Below are 21,865 nucleotides of genomic sequence, written 5' to 3'. Positions count from 1 at the left end.
ATTATAAAAAGCGGTATCGGGAAATTTGCAGCCAATACTTCTGCAAAAGGCAATTCCCGCCTGCCCTGCTTGTGCCACCTCTCTCTAGCTCGGTAGGGTCACATTCATTGCATTAATTCTGTAATTTTATTCCTAATGGTCTCTGGTTTATCTTGAAGGTAACATTACTCATTAGGGAAAAATATCGATGCTTCTACTAGATTTACTGTTGCTTAAAACAGTTTGTTGTACAGTCATTAACATAAACGACTTACTGGGATGAGGGATATACATTGACCTCGTTGCTGAACAACATCAAGAAGCCCAGGATGCCACTGAACCTTAAATGTTCCATTTATAGTCTTTATTTTTACAGCATTATAGCATGCATATATATATATATATATATTAAAAAACCATGATGTGTTGAGGGAGCAACAGCGAGCCAAGCCTTGCTGCTGGGCAGGGCTGGGCTGGCTGCAGGGGTGAGCAGCCCCGGCAGCGAAGCAGGCAGCAGCGTGGGAAGGACCACGCGGGGACCAGTGCAGGCTGTCATCGCCCAAAGTCTTGCACATCCTCACCGAGCTAGTGCCAGATTCAAACATGACTCAGCCCCAACACGTATTTTTATCAGCTCTAGCATATGGCCTCGGCACCGCAGAAACGGCCTTTGGCAAGCGCTGTGGGCAAACAGACGCAAAGCTACCGGCTGGCTCGGTGGTGGCTGGGAAATAGAGGTTGTAAAATACACAGCGAGGAAACCACCGAGGCAGGTGGGCTCCTCACAGCGGCGTGGCCTCAGGCTCACGGGCACCCGCTGAGCCGCAAACCGGCCCCCAAAACCCCGAGAGGCGCCCGGTCGCAGGGGTGCCCGCCCTGCCGCTGGGGATGCACGGTCCAGCTCAGGCGGTGGAAACACGGTGCACGTTCGCGCTTTCTCCGTGCAAATCCACGGCCCCCAGCGCCTGCTCATCCCCGGCCTCAGTGCCCCCAGGAGCGATCCCTGAAGCTGGCTTCCCACAGCTCTCAGCAGACCACCCAGCCAGGGCGATTGCCAATGAGTGCCATTAGTTATTTGCTAATTAGTTCAAAGATTGAATAGAAGGGAGGAGATATTAAAATATTTGGGGGGTTAGAGTGTTAAAAGAGCGACTTTAGCCTAGAGGGGACAGACACCAATGGGGGGATATATTTTTTTTTTTTTTTTAGCAGCAGAGTCACGTCGCTTCGTGCTCTCTCAGCGCCTGTAAAGCTCTAGGAGGAAAAAAAGTGTTTTCTAACGACCGAGCTCCTCTTGTGCAATGGCTGCAGGAAATCCCAGCAAAAAACATTGAAGAAAACAAAAAAATTCCACCTCGCCAATCCATCTAGAGGAACGCAACCTGGAGAGCAGAGAATTAATTACATGGTTTGGAGGGTTTTACCGCGGAAATCCCCCCCTCCAATACAGCCGCCATCCAGAAAGGAGCCTGGGAGGAGGAGCGGAAAACCTCCACGAGCAGCACAGGTGGGGAAGCAAACCCATTGCAAGGGGTTGCACCGAAGGCGATGCAGTTACTGCAGCCGCAGCAGGAGCCCCTGCGGGCAGCACGCGGCCCCGGAGCAGCGCCGGGGGCTGCCGGGAAGCGAGGCCAAGCCTCCAGCTTCCTTTAGACTTGCAAGAAGCAGGTTTTGAAAGAACATCCTCCTGCGAGCGGGGTTGCAGCAAGTTGTGCAAGGCGATTCCCGGCGGTGCCATGGCCGGTGCCGGGGGAGCCTGGGACAGGGAGCAGGAGCCGCCGCCGAGCCGGGAGACGGAGCTGGAGCCCGCCAGGCCCCCGCCGCTGCCAGGGAAAACTCAGAGGTAACAAACTGCTCTGCAAATGGGGCCCAAAAAGGAGCTTCCCAGCAGCACCCCAGCAAGGCTGCTTCAGCCCGACGCTTTGCACCACGGCAAGGGGCAGGGCAATAACCCCCGCTTCCCCGGGGGATAACGGGGGCCAAGCTGGGCCAAAGAGGGACAAAGCCTGAAGTTGCACAGGGAGTGATGTCCCCAGCAGAAACCGGAGTTTTTAAAGAAAGCCACCGTGGTTTCGGTACTGCTTGTGGCGGCAGGGTCAGAGCTGCAGGTTTGCACTGAGCCTGGCCAGGACGGGGAAGTGAAAGCCCAGCCGGGGCTGCGGACGGCTCCTTCCCACTGCTCCCCTCCTTACAGGCTCTGGGCTTTTCCCTCCCTATGCACAGACCCCCCGTCCTGTCCCCGCCAGAGCTGGGCCAGCGGTGCCGAAGGCTTTTCCTGCTCTCGTCCCACACCTCTCCCACCATCGCATCCTCCTCGCGGCCACCGACAGGGACCGCAGGGCAGGCGTGAACCCGTGTGTGCACCCCCCCCCGTCCCCACGCGGGTGTGAACCAGAGCACATGAAGCCCCCAAGGCAGCCCCCAGCCCTGGGAAGCAGGAGCACCCCCAGACCCCCCAGTGCAGGAGCTGGAGTCACCAGGCCACCAAAGTCCCTGGCTTTTGCCCTAAACCCACGCAGCCAGGGCTCCCTAGGCCACCGCTTCCCCTTTCTCCTTATTCTTCCCCTGAGCCAGCACTGAAAGCAGTGGGAACCCCCCCGGGGGGGTGAGCGCTGACTCCCGGCTCCGCGCAGGGCCCTCGTGCAGGCGCGGGGCAGCGTGCGCGCCCGCTGCAGCAGCCTGGACCTGGGTGCCCCCGGACCGCCTGACCCCATGCTGGACACTCCAAGGGGCCGCCCGCCTCGACCCCCCGACTCAGCCCTCATCTACAGCAACGTGGGTGAGTGACGCCCTGACCCCGCTGCCCTCCCGCCCGCCGAGCTGTCAGCTCGGATGGTGGGGACAAACCCTGCCGCTGTCCCCGTCCTCCTCCCGCAGCACCCAGCCCTGACCCAGCGGGCTGGCGTTGGGCATCGCTTTGGGGCTGGAAGTATGCAGTGGGGCAAATGATGGCGTGCTTGCATCCCCATCCTGCTCCGTCTCCCACTTTCTCCCGCCCCCCCGCTCCCCTCTCAGGGAAGTCTCAGCCCTGCCTGTTCCTCCCTCCCCAGGAGAGCTGCGAGCCCACCTCGTCCCCCGCAAGGCTAGCCGAGGGGAAGGAGCCGGGAGACCCCCCTCTCAGCCCGACCGGGACCCCCTGCCTCCCCCATTGCCAAAAAAGCAGCTCCAGCGAGCAGAGTCGCTCCCAGAGCAGGGGCCATCCCAGCACCGTCGGGGTGACCCCACACCATGGGCCAGCGGCATCTTCTACAGCATGCCACCACCCCATCTGCGGCATGAGGAGGGGGCTCCCAGCTCCACCCCGCCGCGGGACAGACCCTCCTGGGGACCCAAGAAGCCCCTGACCAAGTGCCAGAGCCTGGGGGAACCGGTGGCCCGGAGCAGCCTGCAAAAAGCCCTATCACCCAGCCCAGCGGAGCTGACGTTCGGGACGGTGGACGGGGAGCTGGGGCAGCTCCTGCAGCGCCTGGAGGGCCCGGCCGGGGTGTGCGGGGTGGTGTTGGGGTGCCAGGCGGCCGCCCTGGCCCGGCTCTCGGCTCGCATCCAGGAGGAGCTTGTGGGGCTGGAGGAGCGGCAGCAGCTGCTGGAGGCAGAGCTGGCGGGGAAGAACTGGGCAGCGCTCAGCATCCTGGACCGGGAGCCATGCTGCGAAAGCGGCGACGCTTGGTATTTCCGGGTGGGCTTCACTTTTGAGCAAACCCAGCTGGTGTTGGCGGCCAAGGTAAGCAGGGAATTGGGGAAAATGCCCCGGGAGGTGCAGAGGAAGCTGGCTCCCGGGGCACGGGGGGCTGCGGTGCTGCAGGCAAGCATGAACCGGGAGCGTTGGCTTTTCCACTGACCCCCATTACGCAGGCGGTTCCTCTTTCTGCACCTACTTCTGCATTTGCTAAATGAGAGAGCACTGCTGGCGTGGGCCGGGGAGGCGAGGACAGCAGCTCCCACGGTCCAAGGCCACGCCAAGGGGAACGGCACCGCTGGGGAAGATGCCCTGGCAAGTGGTCTCAAGGGGCCAGCGGATGCCAAGTAGAAGCTGGAGCAGAGCTGGCTCCTCAGGCAGTGCAGGATGAGACCCATCAAAGCAGCTTTGCAGCTCGCCGGGGTGTTACACCTCCCCCCATTCCCTTTTCTTGCTCAAAGCCGTTCCAGCAGGCACCAACAGGTTCAGAGGGTGTGGGGGGAGCCCAGCACTGCGCGTGGGTCGGACCAGGGCTGGTGGCCCTGAGCCGAGGCGGTGGCCCGGCCCAGGACAAGGCACCCCATGGCTCTGTCCTCGCACAGCTGGCCATGCACCGTCTCTCCTTGCAGGTCCCCAAGCCAGGCTGTGCCAGCCTGGGGGTGCAGAGCTCCCTCGGGGCACACTGCAGCATCCAGCGCCTGATCAGCCGCTTCACCGACCGCCTCCCTCGGGAGCTGGTGCTCCCAGGAAGCCCTGGGAAGCAGAGTCGGTCCCCTTCTGGAGAGGAGCCAGCCCATCTGGCCACCTACCCTGTCCTGCAGGTCTTCATTTCTCCTGAGGTTCCCTGCCAGACCCTGGCGGGCTTTGTGAAGGGATCCCATGGTTTGCACAGGACCAGCCCTGGGCACTACGAACGCCTGGCTTGCCTCCTCCTCCTGCAGGTGTGCATGGGGCTGGAGCACCTGCGGGTGCAGAACATGGCACAGGGGGACCTCTGCCCCGAGAACCTGCTGCTGGTGCGGTGCCCATGTCCTCCTCGGAGCCAGCACGGCAAGGAGGCATCCCTGTCCCTTCCAAGGCTGCTCATCAGCAGCTTCTTCAAGGTCAAAGACAAGCGAAGACCTTGTTCTACCAGCCAAGAGCAGGACTGGACCAAGGGGCTTGCTACACCGCCCTCGCCGGTGGCAGATGAGCTGAATGTAGGCATGCTGATCTATCAGATCTTGCATGTGGATATCTCTCTGGAAAACACCTTGGGGTTCAGAAGCAATAGACTTCCTGAAATCCCCTCCCTGTCCATCTATTCCACGGGACTCAAGCGTCTGGCCATGCTGCTTCTCCACAGAGATCCCTGCAAGAGGGTCTCCATCGAGCAGGCACGGAGCATCCTGCAGGTCCTGCTCTGGGGGCCTCGCCAGGAGCTCTTCGCCAGGAGCAAGAAGACCCTCACCCTGCTCCAGAGCTGGGTGGAGGTGAAGAGGGCTCTGCTGCTCCTGAAGTTTGCGGAGAATTCAGCTGCGGCAGGGGCAAGCCCTGGCCTCGAGGAGTGGCTGTGCTGCCAGTACTTCAAGGAGGTCACCGAACACACGCTCTACCAAGTCACCCAGACTCTCTACACTCCCTAAAGGCAAGCTGAAGTTCAGCCCACCCAAAAGGTCTCCCCAAAGCCAAGAGTCCATGGGGACCTGGCCAAATCCACCAGCTGCCGGCCCCTGCAAGGAACCCAAGCTGGTCCTGGCTGGGAAAACTCTGTTTGCAAACCTGAATCCGCTTCCCCCACAGCACATGAATGATGAAGTTGGGACCGAACTCCCACCCGTGGTTCCCACAACACCGGGTGTGTTTTTACACCCTCGGCCGATTTTTGTTTGATGCTGTGAGCCCAGTTTATCGGACCATCTCAGGAAAGACGGCTAGATGGAAGCCACAGGATCAAGAACCAATTTAGTAGCTGATTATCCCAAGTAAAGTTTACAGGACTTAGACTTTGCACAAAATCCCCTCAGACCCCTCCTGCAGCCACGAGGCTTTCGCTGTTTTAAATAATGTTACAGCTCACTTTAACACACCGTTAGCAAAGGAGAAATACCTCGTACAGCCTGCTCTTTTTAGAAACAGTTTGTGGCATTATATTTGTCACAAATATAAATGACATTTTAAGGGGGGAAATACAACAGCCACACAGCTTCAATAAAACCCAGAGCTGAGCCTCTTAAATACTGGTCCTTTATGTGCTTCTTTGACAGCATTACACACCCGGGTGATGTATCCAGGGAGAAACACAAAGCCGAACTTCACTGCCCAGCGGTGATTACCCAGAACAGCCTCGATGGCATCCAGTAAATAGCTCGGGTCACTTCACGGCTGCTGCGCCCGGGGACCGGGCTGCAGGGTCAGTCTCTGGCTGCACCAAGGCAAGGGCCACTGCATGCGCTGCTCGGTACAAAGCACGCAGCACCACGTGGGATCTGCGCCCTGGTCCCCAAAGCCATGCGGATGCCAGGTGACCATCACAGTGGAATGCCATGCAAGGCTCTGCTCCCATCATTTATATTATTATTAATTAAGTAATTATTAATCCACTCACAGCTATCACCTGACAGCAGCAAGAGCAGCCTCCGTGGGCTGTGCACAGCGGGATGGACCTTCCTGGGCTTCCCCTCAGCCACCGCTGGGGCAGCCCCGGCGTGCCCATGGACCACGGATGTGGGCAGCAGCACACCAGGCACTCACCGGAGCCCGGTGGCACGGCTGGATCAGGGACGAGTCCTCCCAGGAGTCCCTGAGCTCAAAACGACCCCCGGTAAACTGGAGCTGTGACACCCCCCCCAAGATGAAACCACAGAGCAGCACGCTCCCAGCTCCCCCGGTCGGGTCGGCGGGTTTCTGCCTCCTGCTCGCTGAGCATGGGGAGGCAGCAGCCTCATCATCTGGGCTACGGTGGGGCTGGAGGCCCAGCTGAGACCACAGCCCCGCTGTAGGAGGCTCCATGCATGGTGAGGGACTGTTCCCTCCTGAAGCAGCACCCAAATCTGGCAGTGCGGCATCCCCACCAAAGCCGGACGAGCAAGGCGGGGCCGAACAAGCTCCCCGGCCACGCAAACCTGGCCACGGTCACCACCCAAGCACAGCCAGTCCACAGAAATGTTGTTCAAATTTCAGTATGGGCTTTTGGGCCAAAAACATGCAGGAGGGGTTGTCCTGGGTGAGCCCCAGCCCTGCAGTCCCCAGCACCTCTCCTGTAGTATCTTGCGTGGCTACAAGATGGCAGTAAAGCCCGTGGCATGGCAGCAGCTCACCCAAAGCCGCCTTGGGCATCCGACCCTGGAAAAACAAAGACAAAATCTGCTTCTGCCAGCGCCTGCAGGCCCACCCCAGCCCGGCACCTCCAAGCACCCCCTGCACCCCTGTTTCTGGTTTCCACCTTAGGTGACCCTTTCCCCTTCCACCAGGAGCAGCTTGGAGCACGGAAGGTCAGCGAAACATCTACAGAGGACCACAGCCTTCAAGGCAGGACCACGTACATCTCCACAACTCACATGTCCCCGCAGAAAGACGACCACAGCACAGGCACGGTGTCACAGAGGAAAAGCATTTCGCTAGAGAACGAGTTCACGGACTTCAGACCTTTGCCAGCCTGTTGAGTCAAGGAGGAACACCCTTGCCCTGGTCATGCCCACCTCCTCTCTTTGCTGGCCTTCGGCACACCAAGAACAGCAGGTTCACAGCTTTCCAAAAAAACCCACAGGAAGAGCACGATTGTAGGGCCACAAAAAAATTGGCAAGAGGCCCATGGGAGGGAGACCTCTGGTATTCACTGGACTGCAGCGCAGCCAGGAGCCTCGGTCCCAGCAGAGGTAAGGGCTGTGCTACATGCCGAACCCCGGGACCCGAGGAGCAGAGCACAGCCCAAGCTGGGGCAGCGTTAGAGAGAGGCCCATATAAATATCTGAAGCCAATTAAACAGACCATCAAGAACATCCACCCGTCACTTTGTTGCTAGTTTAACAATGAGCTCTCTGGGAACATGGTGCCATCCCCCGGGTTACTTTGTGCTGCAGATCCCCCTACAGGATCCGCTCCCTGATGGATCTCCAAAAAGGGAATTTCGGGGCTTACATTTTGGTGTATTCCATGCGATTCCAGTACTGCTTAGCCCAGAACATCTGCCTAGGGATGAGCTGCGGGGTGATCCGCAGGGTGGAATGAGGCCTAAGGCACCCTCACTTGTATACAGCATTTCACAATGTACAGAGTTCCTAAAGCCGAGCTCAGTGGGTGCCAGGCCCCCGGCAGAGCACACACTCAGAAGATCATGTACTCCATTTACACTGACTCACAGGGTAACAACCTGGTAAAATAACCCATCCCTGGGATTCACCGCTCCAAGGTTTTATAGAGGAAAGATTAATCCGCTCAAATGGTGCCAAACAAGCCTCCAAAGCTGTGTTAAGTACTGAAAAAAAATGGAAATACAATGCTTTAAAGCACAGTCCTTTGAAGACTTCTTTCTTGTAACTTCAGCACAAGTTTTGTTAATTCTAGCACTACACAAGCAGCCATTTTCCCTCCTGTTCAGTATCCTAAACACTTAACAGATGTCTGTGGACCCCAACAACAGGCACTGCTTGACAATGGCCCCTTCTCCGTATACTCCAGCCCCAAACTGTCTCCCCAGGAGAGCTGTAGCTCCTGTTCTGGAGGCCACCCAGCCTCGGTGACAGTATTTAGCTACAGAAGTGCCACAAGCCTTCCTAGATGACAGCCAAAGAACTCATCAAGCCATCCTGTGTGCTTAACACATACTAGCATAAGACTCCACTGTTACTGGTAACCTTGAGACTTCAGGTATCAAAGCCGAGTATTTGATACTCAAAGACACATGAAGCTCACGGCACCCATGAGCTGTGCTCAGCATTTCACTTGTGACTTTCCAACTAACACATGCCCTGAAGTATCCTATGAAACACCGATAGAGCAGGGATGCAGCGATCCTAATTACCAGTGGAAATGGACAACCTGCTAATAATTTCACTAAAAGTACGTTTTTACAGGATTGCTAGATTATTTCAAGTCCTGGTAGATCATAGCCGTGAGCTCCAGTCAAGCAAAGAATGTCCAATGCCTTTCCATACCTGCAGCTTTAATGGTTGGGGCAGTTCCAGAGCCATCTCTTCAGAGTGCAAGTCTTAAACAGCTTAAACAGCAATAAAAAGTAAAATATAAATTTTTATTTAGAATTAAAGCAAATACTTCAGTATCACAAACACAATATTAAACTTCAAGAAATATACTGCTAATTTGGAGAGAGCATTTATTTGCACAATCACAACATGCGCACAAATCCAGAAAAAGATGTGGAGTCTGAAATTTTCAACATCTCACCACCAGAGCAGTTGGTCACAACATATCATACAGAGTTATGGATACTGTAATAGATGTTGACAAAATTTCTACAGAATCATCTTTATAGACAACAAGAAAGCTCTAAGAGGCAAACATTGCAATCTATTCTTCTTCTGATGAGTCTCTTTCAAATGTGTAGGCCATGAAGCAAGCATCTGGTCTCTTGGGGACAAGGGGATGCCCTGGTCTCACAATCTCAAAGCCCAAAAAGCTGAAAGTACGGAGCAATGCAGCTAGGAAAAAAAAGCAGAAGACAAGTTTCATCCATTTGATACTGTCCAACAGTTAAAGCGTCCACCAAAACCAACTTCAAATACCGCATTCACATCTCTAGAGACCGTGCTATGAGGCAACACCCACCTCTATCATCTCTGTTCTTGTGGAAACAAACGAACGCATGATCAACTCGAAGCTGTTCTTCAGCAAACTCTAGAAGAGCTGCAAAACTGCAAGACAAAGACAAGGTATTCATCGCCCATGAGCAAACATTTCCTTCACAGGCAGTTAGCAAGCCCCTGTGAGCCAATCTGCACATGAACTGCTAGGCACAAGAGGCTAGTGGTTGGAGACTCACACCAACAGGAAATCCCTGAGCCCTAGGTTTAACTTGAGGCAGAAATCTAGGTCTTCAGTAACACAGAAAACAGGCTTTTCTGTTGCAGCTGAAGGGAGAACTGCGGTGACAGACTCAGAACCAGGCCGTTTTTTTCAGTGGATAAAAGCAGCCACCCAGTACCTGGGAGCACAGCTTGAAATCACAGACCTTTTGGGTGGTTCCACCTGACAAAACAGGTAGAAGCAGCCCTCAAACCAGGATCACTTAGTTGCAGTCTCTTACAAGAGAGCATCAAGTACTGTAATTAGACTTCAACTTTCAGAACAATGGAAGAGAACATCAACAACAGTACAGTGTTATTCCACCCTAGTGACAGGCCTTCAAGACGGAGGCAAGTGAAACCGCAGCTGCATTTTATTCTACGTACCTGTCCTTGCTCCCTTCAGGCAGACCACCACTGGGAATTTCTATATAGAGGTGGTTGTTGTTCAGCACTGTTCTCCAACTAATGTGTTTGGTATCTGTAAGCCTTGACTGGACATTCAGAATTCTTGTCCTGTTATTAGATGTTAGTTGTTCTGTTACATTCAGCCGATTATCCTGTAGCAGTAATACATGCAAAGTTATTTCCAATTCATTCTGGAGAAGGGATAACTCCCATTAATAGGCTTGAGGCAAGAAATGCATTCAAGCTCACCACAGCAAGCTGCTTATTATTATTCATACTCACCGAATAAAATAAATTAGCTGAAAGATTGTGATCCCTCTGACTATTCCCTCGCCCACCTGGGATCTTCAGGGGTGGGTGAGGGACATCAGGAGCACCACTGAGGCCACGGACCCAGGTTACTACAGCAATTGAAGGGAACCCTGGAACTAGAAACGGATCACAGTCAGAGAGACAAACAGGCAGTGTTAGACAAAGCCCTGTGAATTCCAGATTTTAAGTAGTGATCAGATGGCAAGATCTAAAAACAACAACAAAAACCAAACAAAAAAACCCAAACCTAAGCCAAGGGAACTCCTCCCACTGCAACCTAGGGATGTGGCAAGACAAAGGAACCTCCAGACCCGGGACAGGAACACTGCCTCATGCCCAGACCCACAAGGGTCAGAAAGCTACTTCTGCAGTATTTTGAGGGAAAGACTAACTTGGAGATGAAAATACTCTCAGCTTGAAGTGAGGAAGGTATATTTCTATACCAAGGCAGCAGTATGCTTGACCTGATCTCAAGACAAGAACCATTCTGCTATCACATATGCAGATCCCATTTTCTCCCCCACCTTGTTCTCATAAGCTATCATGAGTATACTGGCCCAGCAAGCTAGGGATCATTTTTCTCCCTGTGATATCCAACCCTAATTACCTTAGACCTTTGCATCAGCACTCTTGGCTTGAGATCAGAAAATTAGATGAAATAGTCTCACAGATGTCACTACCTCACCATGCTCAAGAAGCAAGCTCGCCAATTTTAACTTCGAGACCACACCTGAATATCTGAAAACCTACAAGCCTTTCTACTGAATTCTTCAGAGCAATTTTGGACTGCTCGGCTAATTTCAGTATTTAACGTTAAGAATATTATCCTCTTAAGACACGTATTTCTAGTATGCATGCGAAGTTTCACTCCATCCATATAAGCCTGCTTAACCGAATAAGCCTTCTACTGTACCAAGAGCAAACGCTGTGCTGCCTGGCCCCTCCCTCTGCACCATCCTTCACCCTGCAGGCTCACTCTTGAGTTGCGTCATCTCAGCAGATGCAGCAATCGAGGCCCTTAGGGAAATTTTCACAATCGTCCTGTCTGTGAGTGCCAGCAGCCATTTGCAAATCAGAATAAACATGTACAAAATAATCCACCATTTTGCACAGTTCGTACGAGGTTTTTTTTTTTAATGAGCTTGAAACTTGGGATGAATAACCCATATTAGAAAGGCACTGAATGGCCATATAAGTCAAATATTATATGCTGGAAGGCATTAGTAAGCACAGCAACTGCAAAGTTTAAAAAAAAAATTAAAATTTGCACTCTCTCAATTAAATGAGTGTTCAATCCATTATTTTAGGCCCTTCGAAAGAGAGCCGCTTTTCTTTAGTACTAGCATTAGATACTTATTTTATCTCAGAATGACGGTAGAGCTACGCATTCCTAATTACCCTTAGAAATAAAGCTCTTAAGCACCCTGTTCAGAAGTGTGCAGTGGCAATCCTTTATACAATTTCACCCTTCGCCCAGTGAAAGACAGTGCATAAGGAAGGTTGCCTACGCTTTGCAATCGAGAATATATTTTAGTGATGTTTGTGTGCACTTCCTCCTCTTGGGAAAAAAATAACCTTTAAACAGCAGCCAAGTATAAAAATGGCGTTCTAAAAAAATTTCATAGGCCACATACAAGGTCTAATCACGGCTTCCTTCATACAAGGCAGACTGATGCCCTAAGCTTCCATCACTCCACTCCAGTCACCCCAATTCAGATATTTTCTTCCCAGCGTCTGTCGGGATTGTTTAATCTTTTGGTTGAGTTTTAAACTAACAGCTCTCCTAACACTCTTATGTTCTACCTTAGGCTCGGTACGCTCGATTGGTTTTCGTAAGGGGCCAACAGCTTTCAATCCTTTTATATCTTTTCCTAATTATGGGGTTTTACCCCCGGGGAGGAAGAAGGCACCTCCAGACCCTGCCCCCAGCCCGGCTTTTTGTCTCCAGGCACCTTTCAGCCCGTTAACTGGCTCGGGACCGGCTCACGGACCAGCCGCCTCCCGGCAGGAGCCGGTGTGCGTTGTTCAAGGCTTCCTCCCACGGTTATGACAACTCCAGAGATGCGGTGGGAGCTCCCTGCAGGCAGACGGCAGCTAACGTGGCACATGGCGGGAGGCAGCCGGGTGTCTGAGGCGACTCTGGGGGGTGGCGGCCACGGGCAGCCCCCCCGGGAAGGGGGGACGTGTCACCCGGCACGGCGGCTGGTCACACCGGGCCGAGGAGGCGGCGCAACCGGCGCTACAACGGGCAGGCGCCGCCTCGGGCGTTCAAAAAAATCCTTTTTTTCTCCCCCCCCCACCCTCCCTTCCCTCCCCCCTTTTTCTGCGGGGGAGGAGGCCAGGCCGCAGCGCCCAGCGCTGAGGCGGCGGCGCGGGCCGCCCCTCCCCCACCCGCCACGGAGCTCCCCTCCCCTCCCCCCGGTCACGGGGGAGGCGACCGGCGCTTGAGGGACGAAGAGGAGGAGGAGGAGAAGGATCAGGGCGGCCCCTGAGGGGAAGGGAAGAGGCGGCGAGCGCCCAGCGGTGCGAAGGCTGAGGGAGGCCCCGGCCCCTCACCTGCTCTGTCCGGTACTGAGGCTCAGCACAGCGGGCATGATGGTGCTTTTATTCCCCTCTTTCTCTCTAGCGAAGCAGTGACTGTTGAGTATCCGCTGCAGGGAGGATTTCACCATCCGGCCGCTCTGGTCCGAACCCCGAAACCCCCCGCTGCCTCCCTCCGGCCGCTCCTCAGGCGCTGCTACACAAAATGGCAGCCCCGCTGCAGTGGGTCCTTATATACCCTTCCAAGGCCACGCCTCCCACCTCGGCAACGCCCCGCAGAGCGGGCCACGCCCCCCACCGGGAAAGGGCTCCCGCCCGGTGAACAGCCCGGTTGTCCCTTAGACAGTCTCCCTTCCTATTGGCTGAAGGGAGCGCGGGGGGCGGAACAACGAGCTCTTTCCCTATTGGCTGGCAGCGTGAGGGGGTTCAGCATTGACTAGAAGGGCGTCAGGACGCGGAGGGGGGGAATAGCGGTCTCTGATTGGCTACGCCCGCTGTGGGGAGGCGGGGTCTGGCAGGGTTCGGCTGGGAGGCTTCGGCGCGGCGCCGCAGCCCTCACTCCCCTTAGAGCCGCCGGTTCGAGTCCCGCGTCCGCGCCCCCGCCCGGCTGAGGTAAACTGCGGCGGAGGGGAGGGGCCAGCCCCGGCTTCGCGCATGCGCCGGCGGGGGGAGGAGCGGGGCGGCGGCGGGCGGGGAGCGTCCCTCGGCGCCGAGGAGATGGGCGGGAGGGGAGGAGCGGGGTCCGCCGGCCGGGTGGGTGAGGGCGGCCGGGGTCTCCGTACGGCCTCGGGACGGCCGGGCTTTAAAGCCCCGGGGCTGCCCGCTCGCTGGTGGAGGGAGCAGAGTGGCGGCAGCGGGGCCTCCTGTGGGGAGCAGTGGGCTCGGGGGGCATCGCTGCCCTCCGATCGGCCGCGCAAAGCGTTTGTCGGCTCGATGCTGAGAGAAACTTTAATTAAAAAAACCATAAGAAAATCCCCCAGGTACTGGAGAGGGTCCCTAAAAGGACGGGATGAAGTTGTGACCCGGTTTTGGGGTGCGCCTTGTGAGCTGTGGCCGTGCTCCCGCCTCCAATTGCAACACCTCCCCGTTTCCCTCGGCCTGTGTGCTGGGCTGGCCGGTGCAGTAATGTATAGCTTCGGTTATATGGGGAATGGCTGGTGGAAAAAGACTTTGTGCTGCACCTTCACGAGGAAGTGAATAAATCCTGGTTATTTACATAGCAGAAGTTGGTCTGCATCCCCACCCCCACAACAAACAGCCCATAATGCTCCCCTGACAGCGTAGCACTCTGCTTTTCATCTCCTGCAAGGATTTTGGAAATCTGAGCGAGGTTTGGAGACACGATTGGGTCTTTCTGCAAGAACAAGGGCTGGAGGAAAGGATGTGAATTGGAAAATTGGACACCCTGCTTCTCTTTTGGACAATATTGATGAAAACACAGATTCATCCCTTGGGGGGGTGGGGAGCAATCTTCAAAATTCATCTTAAAAGCAGAAAATGTGCACGAAATGTAAATAGGTTATAATTTCCATGACGGGAGATCTTTTGACTCGGCCATTTCTGAACATTTCAGCCTGTTGCATATTAGCTGAGACCATCCATCTTCTGAAAATCAAGTCAGAAGCACATCACAGAAGTCAGGGCACATCCTAAACAGTGGATTTCATCCTATATGGAAAGAAAGCTCAAAATAATGGTTTAAATTATGCTGAACTGAGTTTGCAGCCAGGTATGCCTTGTAAATTAAGTGGCAAAAGGTGTTTATAGAGCCAAAGAAAACTACTAAGGATACATTGTAATGATTTTCAAAATCATGGGTTTCTAAAAAAAAAAAAAAAAAAATCATAGATGGCTGTATTTCTTTTTTCGTCATTCAACTCTGGCTACAACACGCCTGTTGTATTGTCTTCTGGTACCATAGCTGCCTTTAGGCTTTTTTTCTTTTTTTACTATCTGGCTTATATTTATTTGCTTTAAAATATTCCCATCCAGGAGCTCTGAGCACATGGATATTCCATTGATTGGTTCCACTTTGCACAAGGATAAGTGTCTAAATCCCCACCCACCTTCTGTGTCCTGAAACTGCTCTGATTGACTATGATGGAACAAAGTGTATTGCCAAAAGAAAACACTGTCTGTTCTGCAGCTTAGAGAAGCCTAGCCTGGCCAGCAGCCAGGGACTAGTCTGGGACTCATGGTAAGTAAGAGGTACGAGAGAAAAATCCTTTTCCTGCTGCAGGTATCTGCACTTAGCTCCCAGAACACAACATAACTGAGACATTAGTGCTTGCTTTCGCCCTGCTCTCTAGCTTTGGCTGTTGATTTACGGAGGGGAAGCTGACTGCCATTTAATGCATTACCCAGAGACCAACTTGAAACAATAGGATGGCTGCAATTTGGGAATATCCGGACCAAATGAAGCACATCAGAGAAGGTTTAGCAATTCATGTTTTGTATGTCGTTTTAGAAAGGTTTTCCTGATGGGGGAATGAATGTGTTAGTTGATGGAAGGACTGCCTTAGCATTTTGTGATAGGTTTCATTACTTCTAATAATGGCATTTATTATTTATGTAGTAATCCGACTGTAATTCCTTGTAATGGCACTGTGTCAGAGGACATCATCTTTGCAACTGCTTTCCTCTTTGCTGTGGCACTGGAAACAGCTTTGCCCTTTGGATACCTGTCATCTCAATGGGCCATCATTCCATTTTACAGCTGAGTGACCCAGTAACGCTGTGGTGCTCTGTAGTCTGCAAAAAGCCCAATCAACCTGTTTTGGTTTTGTGCATTAAATATTGTGTGGGATTAGTTCCAGCTGCAGTTTTGCTGAGATAGCCTGACTTCCAGTTTAGCAGTGACAGTGATTCATAGATCCTCACAGAGAAGCCTCTGACTCACAATTTCAGGATTACCAGCTGAGGCAGTTTGAGATGTTGCCATCTCCAGCTGTTTTTTACCACTGGTTTGCCACGATTACCCCACCCATGGCAGCAGAGTAGGCAGAAGTAACTGTGTGTCAGTGTCTCCGTTCCTCCAGCTGCATTCACAGTTTGGCACCGTAGTCCAAACCCATCTCTGTCCCTGGTATTATCTAATACGCTGGGCAGTGAACCCTAACAGCTGCTGTGTGGGCATCCATTCCTCCTTGCCCACGTCTGCTGTGGCACAGTAGGTTTCAACACCGAGGCAAGATGGATGATTGCAAATGGAGAATCTCGTCCATCAAAGTCCTGAGGCTCTAGTTCATCCCAAGTCCTATGCTGGTGTCCACAAATAGGCTATCAAAGGCCCCTCGTTCCGCTGACTGCCAAATACCACAGCTTTCCCATCTCCAAAAAATACATGTTTCAAAGGACTGGTGTAGTCCCCAAAGCAGGAGATGCAGCAGGGAGCTTATATCAGTTCTCTCCTGAACTGCTTACTGAACTCCTCAGAGGAGAGCATGCAGCGAGTCCCAGTTGTTCGGTGTTCTTACACAAGCAGGTCGTAGCAATTAGGCTGTATGAAACGACCTGGGAAAATAGCTTGTTACCTGAGTTACTCAATAACCAGACGTTAACAGAGAAAGTACAGAAGTACATACAACACAACTGAACTCCACGTTAGGAATCAAAGTTGAAATTGTTTCAGTTGAGGAAAGCCAAGGAGTTTCATTTTCCTTTTTTAGCTTGTTTCAGCATGCTTTTCAGCCTCTTTTAACAAAAGACATCTCAAACATTAGTCAAAATCACCAATTAATGATTCTTTGTCAAGCTTTTATAGTTTTTACTTTCTGAAAGAGATTGGAAGAACAGTTTATGGCAGCACAGGAATAAGTTAAATTCAAAACTGGTAGCTGATGTTAGAGCAAGAAATGGGCAGGATAAGTAACTGAATGTCTTTCCTTTTCATTGTCTGTTTTCAGGTTTGCAAGTGTTTGTGATCGGATGACACGGAACTAGTGCTTAGAAAGATGTACAGGACCTGAAACACTCATAAGACTTGCCGGTTCCGAAATCCTGCATGTTGATACCATAGTTGTATCACATCTTTTATTTCAAGAAGGAAAGATAAACTGTTCTGTTGTTTAGGTGATTAACACAGCTGCAAATATTAGTGCTTCTGTGTGGTTTTCTGCCACTGAGGAGGCTATTGGAGGGTGGGCTGCTGCAGACTTCCTTGAAGCAGCTCCTGTGTCCATGTTCTAGAGGAGTAACAAAGCTGTGGTGAAGGTGAATGGAAAAAGACTGATACTTGACATGTAGCAGAAACCCCTGTATGTTTTTTCCTTAGCTGCATCGTGCTGTCATAGCTCTTCTTGAATGTGGAAATAGATGTTTATGACATTTAGCAGCATCACGGGAATTAAGCTATCTCTGATTTGCTGACTAGGGGAGTACAACAGAAAGAAAAACATAAGCTCTCTTTTAACGCGTGTGCAGTCCTTACATAGCATTGCACACTTGGTAACTCCCCAAAGATGCTAAACCCCCCCCCCTAATAAATTAATTGAGACAGACTATAAAATCAAGTTGTTGTGATTGCCTTTTCTCTCTATTTCCACTCCAGGAAGACTCTACTTGTTCTTACAGTTTTAAGAGCTATCTAGAGATGTAGCTAAACACCAAAACAGGACAGAAACTGAGGCAGAGATGTGCATCATGATGTGTTTTCACAGAAATCATTGTGTGTGATGACTTCTCCACCCTGTAATTTAGCTGGTTTTAGTCCCAGAATAATTTAAATGTTCATCTTAGTCAGCTCTGTGTGGAGACGAAGTACAGCAAAAGCTTGTGAGGTCTTTATCAAAACACTGGATGGTGTTATTTCTAAACTTTGTAAGACCTATAGTTTATAAGTCTTATAAAGCAGGGCTTTTAAGTCTACCCATCTCCTTTCTTAGAACTTCTGGTTCATTTCCTTATAGGTAACAGTTAAGTACCAGTTATCTAATTTTAAATACTCCCCCACTAAAAATGCTATCTGGTGTGTTAGAATCTATTCTGATCTTTGTGGGACATGTAATTGGAACACTTTTTCTAGCTGGAAAACTCTCCTCGTTTTCATTGTCATCCGTGCGAGAATGATTTGATTTGAAGGTCAGGTTTTCTGCAGACCCACTTGTGCTGGAAGGAGATTCTGCATGCCACTGCAAAGTTAAGCCAGAATTCTTAGATGTTTACCAGCACAGGGAAGAACTTATTTTCCAAGATCTTTGTGAGATATTGAACTAGAAGAAAGCAGTCACTAGTTCGTCAGGCCAACAAATGTCTGCACTTCTTAGCAAAGAAACATTGGATCTCTGCTTTCTCACTTAAAACCAGCTGGTATGAAGAGGACTATATATTGAATGCAGATGAGGTAACATGCTTAAAATGCTTTAAAGTCTCGTTATCTGGTTTAGGGGTGTAATTTAAGGTAGTGCTGGTCACCTGATCAGTGCTGAGTTGTTTTCTTGAAGTTTGCAGGATGAAACTTCCCAGGCGTTGCAGTTCACTTTCCATATAAAAAGAATGTGGGGGTGAGGGGAAAAGTTTGAAGTGAGAACAGGAAATATTATCAGCTAGAGAGTGGGTTAGCCAACAGCAAGAGACACGAGATACGGTCAGAGGATGGCACCTTAACATTTCTGGGGAAAGACGTGTGCTTGAGCACTTTGTCGTTACAGTTCTGTAATTTAAGAGTAATGTTCCACAAGCTTGATTTTTGTTTTTATTGATTTTTCTCTGGGCGTTGCTGCCAGTTATGAGCAAATGGTCACGAGGAATTCAGAGGTAGTTACAAAACAATAAAGTGGAAGACATTGCGACATCCTGCCTTCCACAATCCATTTTCTGTTTCGTTTACGTTGGGCCAGATGCAGCTCACATCTCCACCCCCTCCGCTCCCCCTCCCTGCGTTAATGAAGGGCGATTAAGGTCCGGTTCTTGCAAAGGGTGCAATGCCACGGAGGGGAATTCAACTCGGAGAGGAGACCGAGAGCTTTCCTTCCCGTTAGCACGGGAGAGAGCGGTGGGGTGCGCAGCACCTCGCAGAGCCGGGTCCTGAGAAACGAGTCCCCCTGCAATCACATGTAATCAGCATTTCAGCGTGCAGCGGCTTTCTGCAGTTCTGCCGTGAACGTTTTCTTTCTCTGCTGACCCCTTTCCCTCGCTTGCTTCCTGGAGCCTTTGTGCGGTGGATTTATTCGTTTCTTTTTTGCTTAGCTTCCCTTTTGCTTAGCTTCCCTTACAGACGATTTCAGCACCGTCTGATGTTTCTTTACAGGATGGGCCACTTTCACAGCCTCTGTGTCGGGAAGGCGAGCTGGATGGCGTGGCTTATTTTCGTTCAGTTCCTGTTGTGCTTGGATCAGTCAACCTTAGGGATGAGGAAGTGCACGGTACAGCTCAGCTTTTGTAACTCATAATTTCGTTTGGAAATGTTATCAAAACAAACAGATGCCAGCAGAATGAGCGTTAAGACCTGTGCGGAATCTGCGCTGTCAGAAAAACGAGTTCAGAGTCAGTTTTGCCTGCCTAAACATTTCGCCCAGCAGCTCATTAGAATGGATATATTCAAAGGAGACTTCCCTCCCGATTAGATAATTCCTGTGATAAGAGCATTAACGAGCATATTTTCCCATAAATAAAATGAACGAGCCTCAAGGGCAGGGAAGGTTATTTAGCCTGCGATAAGTTATATCCCACAGTCATCCTTTAGAGAGCTGCAAGTAAGGGAACCAGTTCACCCCTTTGCTGTAGCTGAGAGCAAGCCCGAGAACGGGCTCTGACCAGCAGAATTGGCAAAGTGGGATTTCTTCCAGCTGTATGTTTGTGCTGCACAATGCTTTATTTTGGGTGTAATCCCTATGGATTCAGCGCTTAGCGAAGTCACTGGCCAGAGCTCACCCGGGGCTGTGCTAACAGCCAGGGCAGCCCTGGGTGCTGCAGGAGGGACAGGGGAGGTCCAGCCCTGGGAGCAGTGGCTTTTGCCAGCCTGTTTGTTAGAGCTGCACGCAGCCGTGTGCTTTTGCCCATGAGCTATCCATGTTTGAACCAATATTTACTCACGGTTCTGTGTACCGAGATAGTCAGCAATCCCTCCGAGTGAGAGTGGAGCTGGAACCAGCCAACAGGCCAGCTTAGCAGCTCGGGTTGTTTACATTTTTTAAAAAAATACTCTTGAATTTCAGGCTGGTGAAAGGTGGCAGCTTGACAGCTCTGGTGAGCCTTTATCCATGCAGCAGGTAGAGCGATGGCAGTGCAAGCTTCCCCTGCAGCATACCCCCTCCGTCCTGCCCACCCGCTGTGCCTCTTCAGCCAGGAAAGCCCCTATGAGCAGGGGATGAAGAGCAGACCCCTGACCCACGCAGGCCTTGGAGTCTCCCCACCGTTTGCTCTGTAAGCGAGAAACTGAAATCCAAAGACAACCGGTGCTATAGTGATGTTTGTAAGGGATTGACTGCAAACTGCTGTCAAATAAGCCACCAGGTTGTCAACCCACTTAGGAGTGGAGGCTTTAAAATGAAGGCAGCTCTATTTCATTGCTAGAATTTTCCAGTTTTCCTAAAGGTTTTTATTTATGAAGCTGTTCTAGGTACAAATTAACTTACCCTGCCTCCTGTTCGTTATTAACTCTAGAAGAAGCTGAGATTTGAAGGGTTCGTCGCTTACCCCGCTGGAAAGGGGTGACTCAGTGCAAAGCACTGCGATGTTTTCCAGCAGCACTCCCGAGGGCATCGCGGTGCCTGTCCCTGTGTTTCCCAAGTAACCAGGCTTTAGGGGAGCTGTTTATTCCTGCATGTCCTGCTGCGTGTAAGCCCAGTAATCTCACACAGATACCCTAACTCAGCCCACGGGGCCCTCCGCTGCAGAGGCAGGGTAGCCTAATCTTTGGGGAGTGCAAAACTGCACTTCCACGCAGAGCTGAGCATGTGCTCGTAACTTAGTAAGACCAACAGCTTTCCGAAGGTGCTAGAAGATAAAGAGGTGGCCTAAGGAAAGCGAGAAACCTTGAAATTACTGTACTGGATTGGACCGATGGCCTAGTTAGTTTGATTTCCTGCTTACAGTGACTTTTACCAAGTACTTCAGAAGATGATCTGAAAACCTACTGCTTCAGAAGTGTATGCAAAGAAAGGGAGCAGCTGTGATTACAGAAAATAAACTGTTTGGACAGGAGTGGAGAATTAGTTCTGAAATTTGTTTTTTTGGGTATTTTAGCTACTGAAGCTATTACTTCTGTTCCTCTGGACATCTGATCCCCCTATAAATGTCTGTCCTTTCTTGGGCCAGAGAGTTTCCATTTTGGATTGTCTAATGGGTACGTCCTTTCAAATGGCAATGCAGATTGTACTGGTGCCCTGCCTTTCTGGTGCTTTCCCGGACTGTTGTCCTACAGCACATTAATTTCTTAGCTCACAGTTCCTTACTCCCCGTGAGGTTTCCATGTTTGTTTGGCCTCACACACAGTGATCCTTGATCTCTGACCGCCAGCCATCAGGCAGCAGTGGAAGCCAAAGATCATATGCTGTCCAGTTGTGCAGTCTCAGCCCATCTTCAGACTCATTGAGCTCATTAGGGAGGAAAATGTAATCAGCTGTCCTTCAAGGGACAAGATGTGATGGGAAGCAATGAGAGTCAACAGGTCAGTCCTTATCAGCTGTCAGAACAATCTGCACAGTACAGCAGCTCTGTAGTTCTGCTAAATCAAGTCATGGGCTTAACGGGCTGGAGTATACACATTAAAACTGATCCCTGCAGAGATCAGAGCGTGTCGCGGTGGCGGCAGCAGATCCTACACCATCCCTGTGACCGCTTGTATTCATTAGACAGGGAAAATAGGATCCGTGGTTTACATGTTTAAGCTTCCAATGCTACCGCTCGGTCCTTGCAGCCTTTGTGCTCCCTTCGGAGGCTGGAACTTACTGCACTTGTGTCACTGTGGATTGGGAAAGTGAGGCAGGGAGAAAGGACCGGCCTCAGG

General features: G+C 51.6%; 2 protein-coding genes and 1 long non-coding RNA gene across 3 annotated transcripts; 2 read left to right on the top strand and 1 right to left on the bottom strand.

Moving 5' to 3' along the window:
- The first annotated feature begins 1,555 nt into the window (after positions 1-1,555).
- On the top strand, positions 1,556-5,966 carry PEAK3 (PEAK family member 3). The gene is made up of 4 exons (XM_075524052.1): positions 1,556-1,822; positions 2,613-2,758; positions 3,030-3,700; positions 4,285-5,966. The coding sequence occupies exons 1-4, from the start codon at positions 1,716-1,718 to the stop codon at positions 5,278-5,280; spliced, it is 1,920 nt and encodes a 639-aa protein (XP_075380167.1). The 5' UTR covers positions 1,556-1,715; the 3' UTR covers positions 5,281-5,966.
- Positions 5,967-8,866: 2,900 nt separating this feature from the next.
- Positions 8,867-13,141, bottom strand: OAZ1 (ornithine decarboxylase antizyme 1). The gene is given in 6 exon segments (XM_075523913.1): positions 8,867-9,294; positions 9,422-9,507; positions 10,045-10,217; positions 10,348-10,434; positions 10,436-10,493; positions 12,934-13,141. Coding segments are annotated over 6 exon segments (651 nt in total). The 5' UTR covers positions 13,050-13,141; the 3' UTR covers positions 8,867-9,163.
- Positions 13,142-13,415: 274 nt separating this feature from the next.
- Positions 13,416-21,865, top strand: LOC142420234 (uncharacterized). Its single transcript, XR_012778717.1, has 4 exons — positions 13,416-13,530; positions 14,911-15,115; positions 16,824-18,259; positions 19,166-21,865. It is a non-coding gene; the product is annotated as an uncharacterized LOC142420234 (long non-coding RNA).

The sequence above is a fragment of the Mycteria americana genome, chromosome 24, assembly GCF_035582795.1.
Source record: "Mycteria americana isolate JAX WOST 10 ecotype Jacksonville Zoo and Gardens chromosome 24, USCA_MyAme_1.0, whole genome shotgun sequence".
Lineage (NCBI taxonomy): Eukaryota > Metazoa > Chordata > Aves > Ciconiiformes > Ciconiidae > Mycteria > Mycteria americana.
The sequence above is the reverse complement of the archived record's forward strand: the minus strand, read 5'-3'. Positions and strand labels throughout refer to the sequence as shown.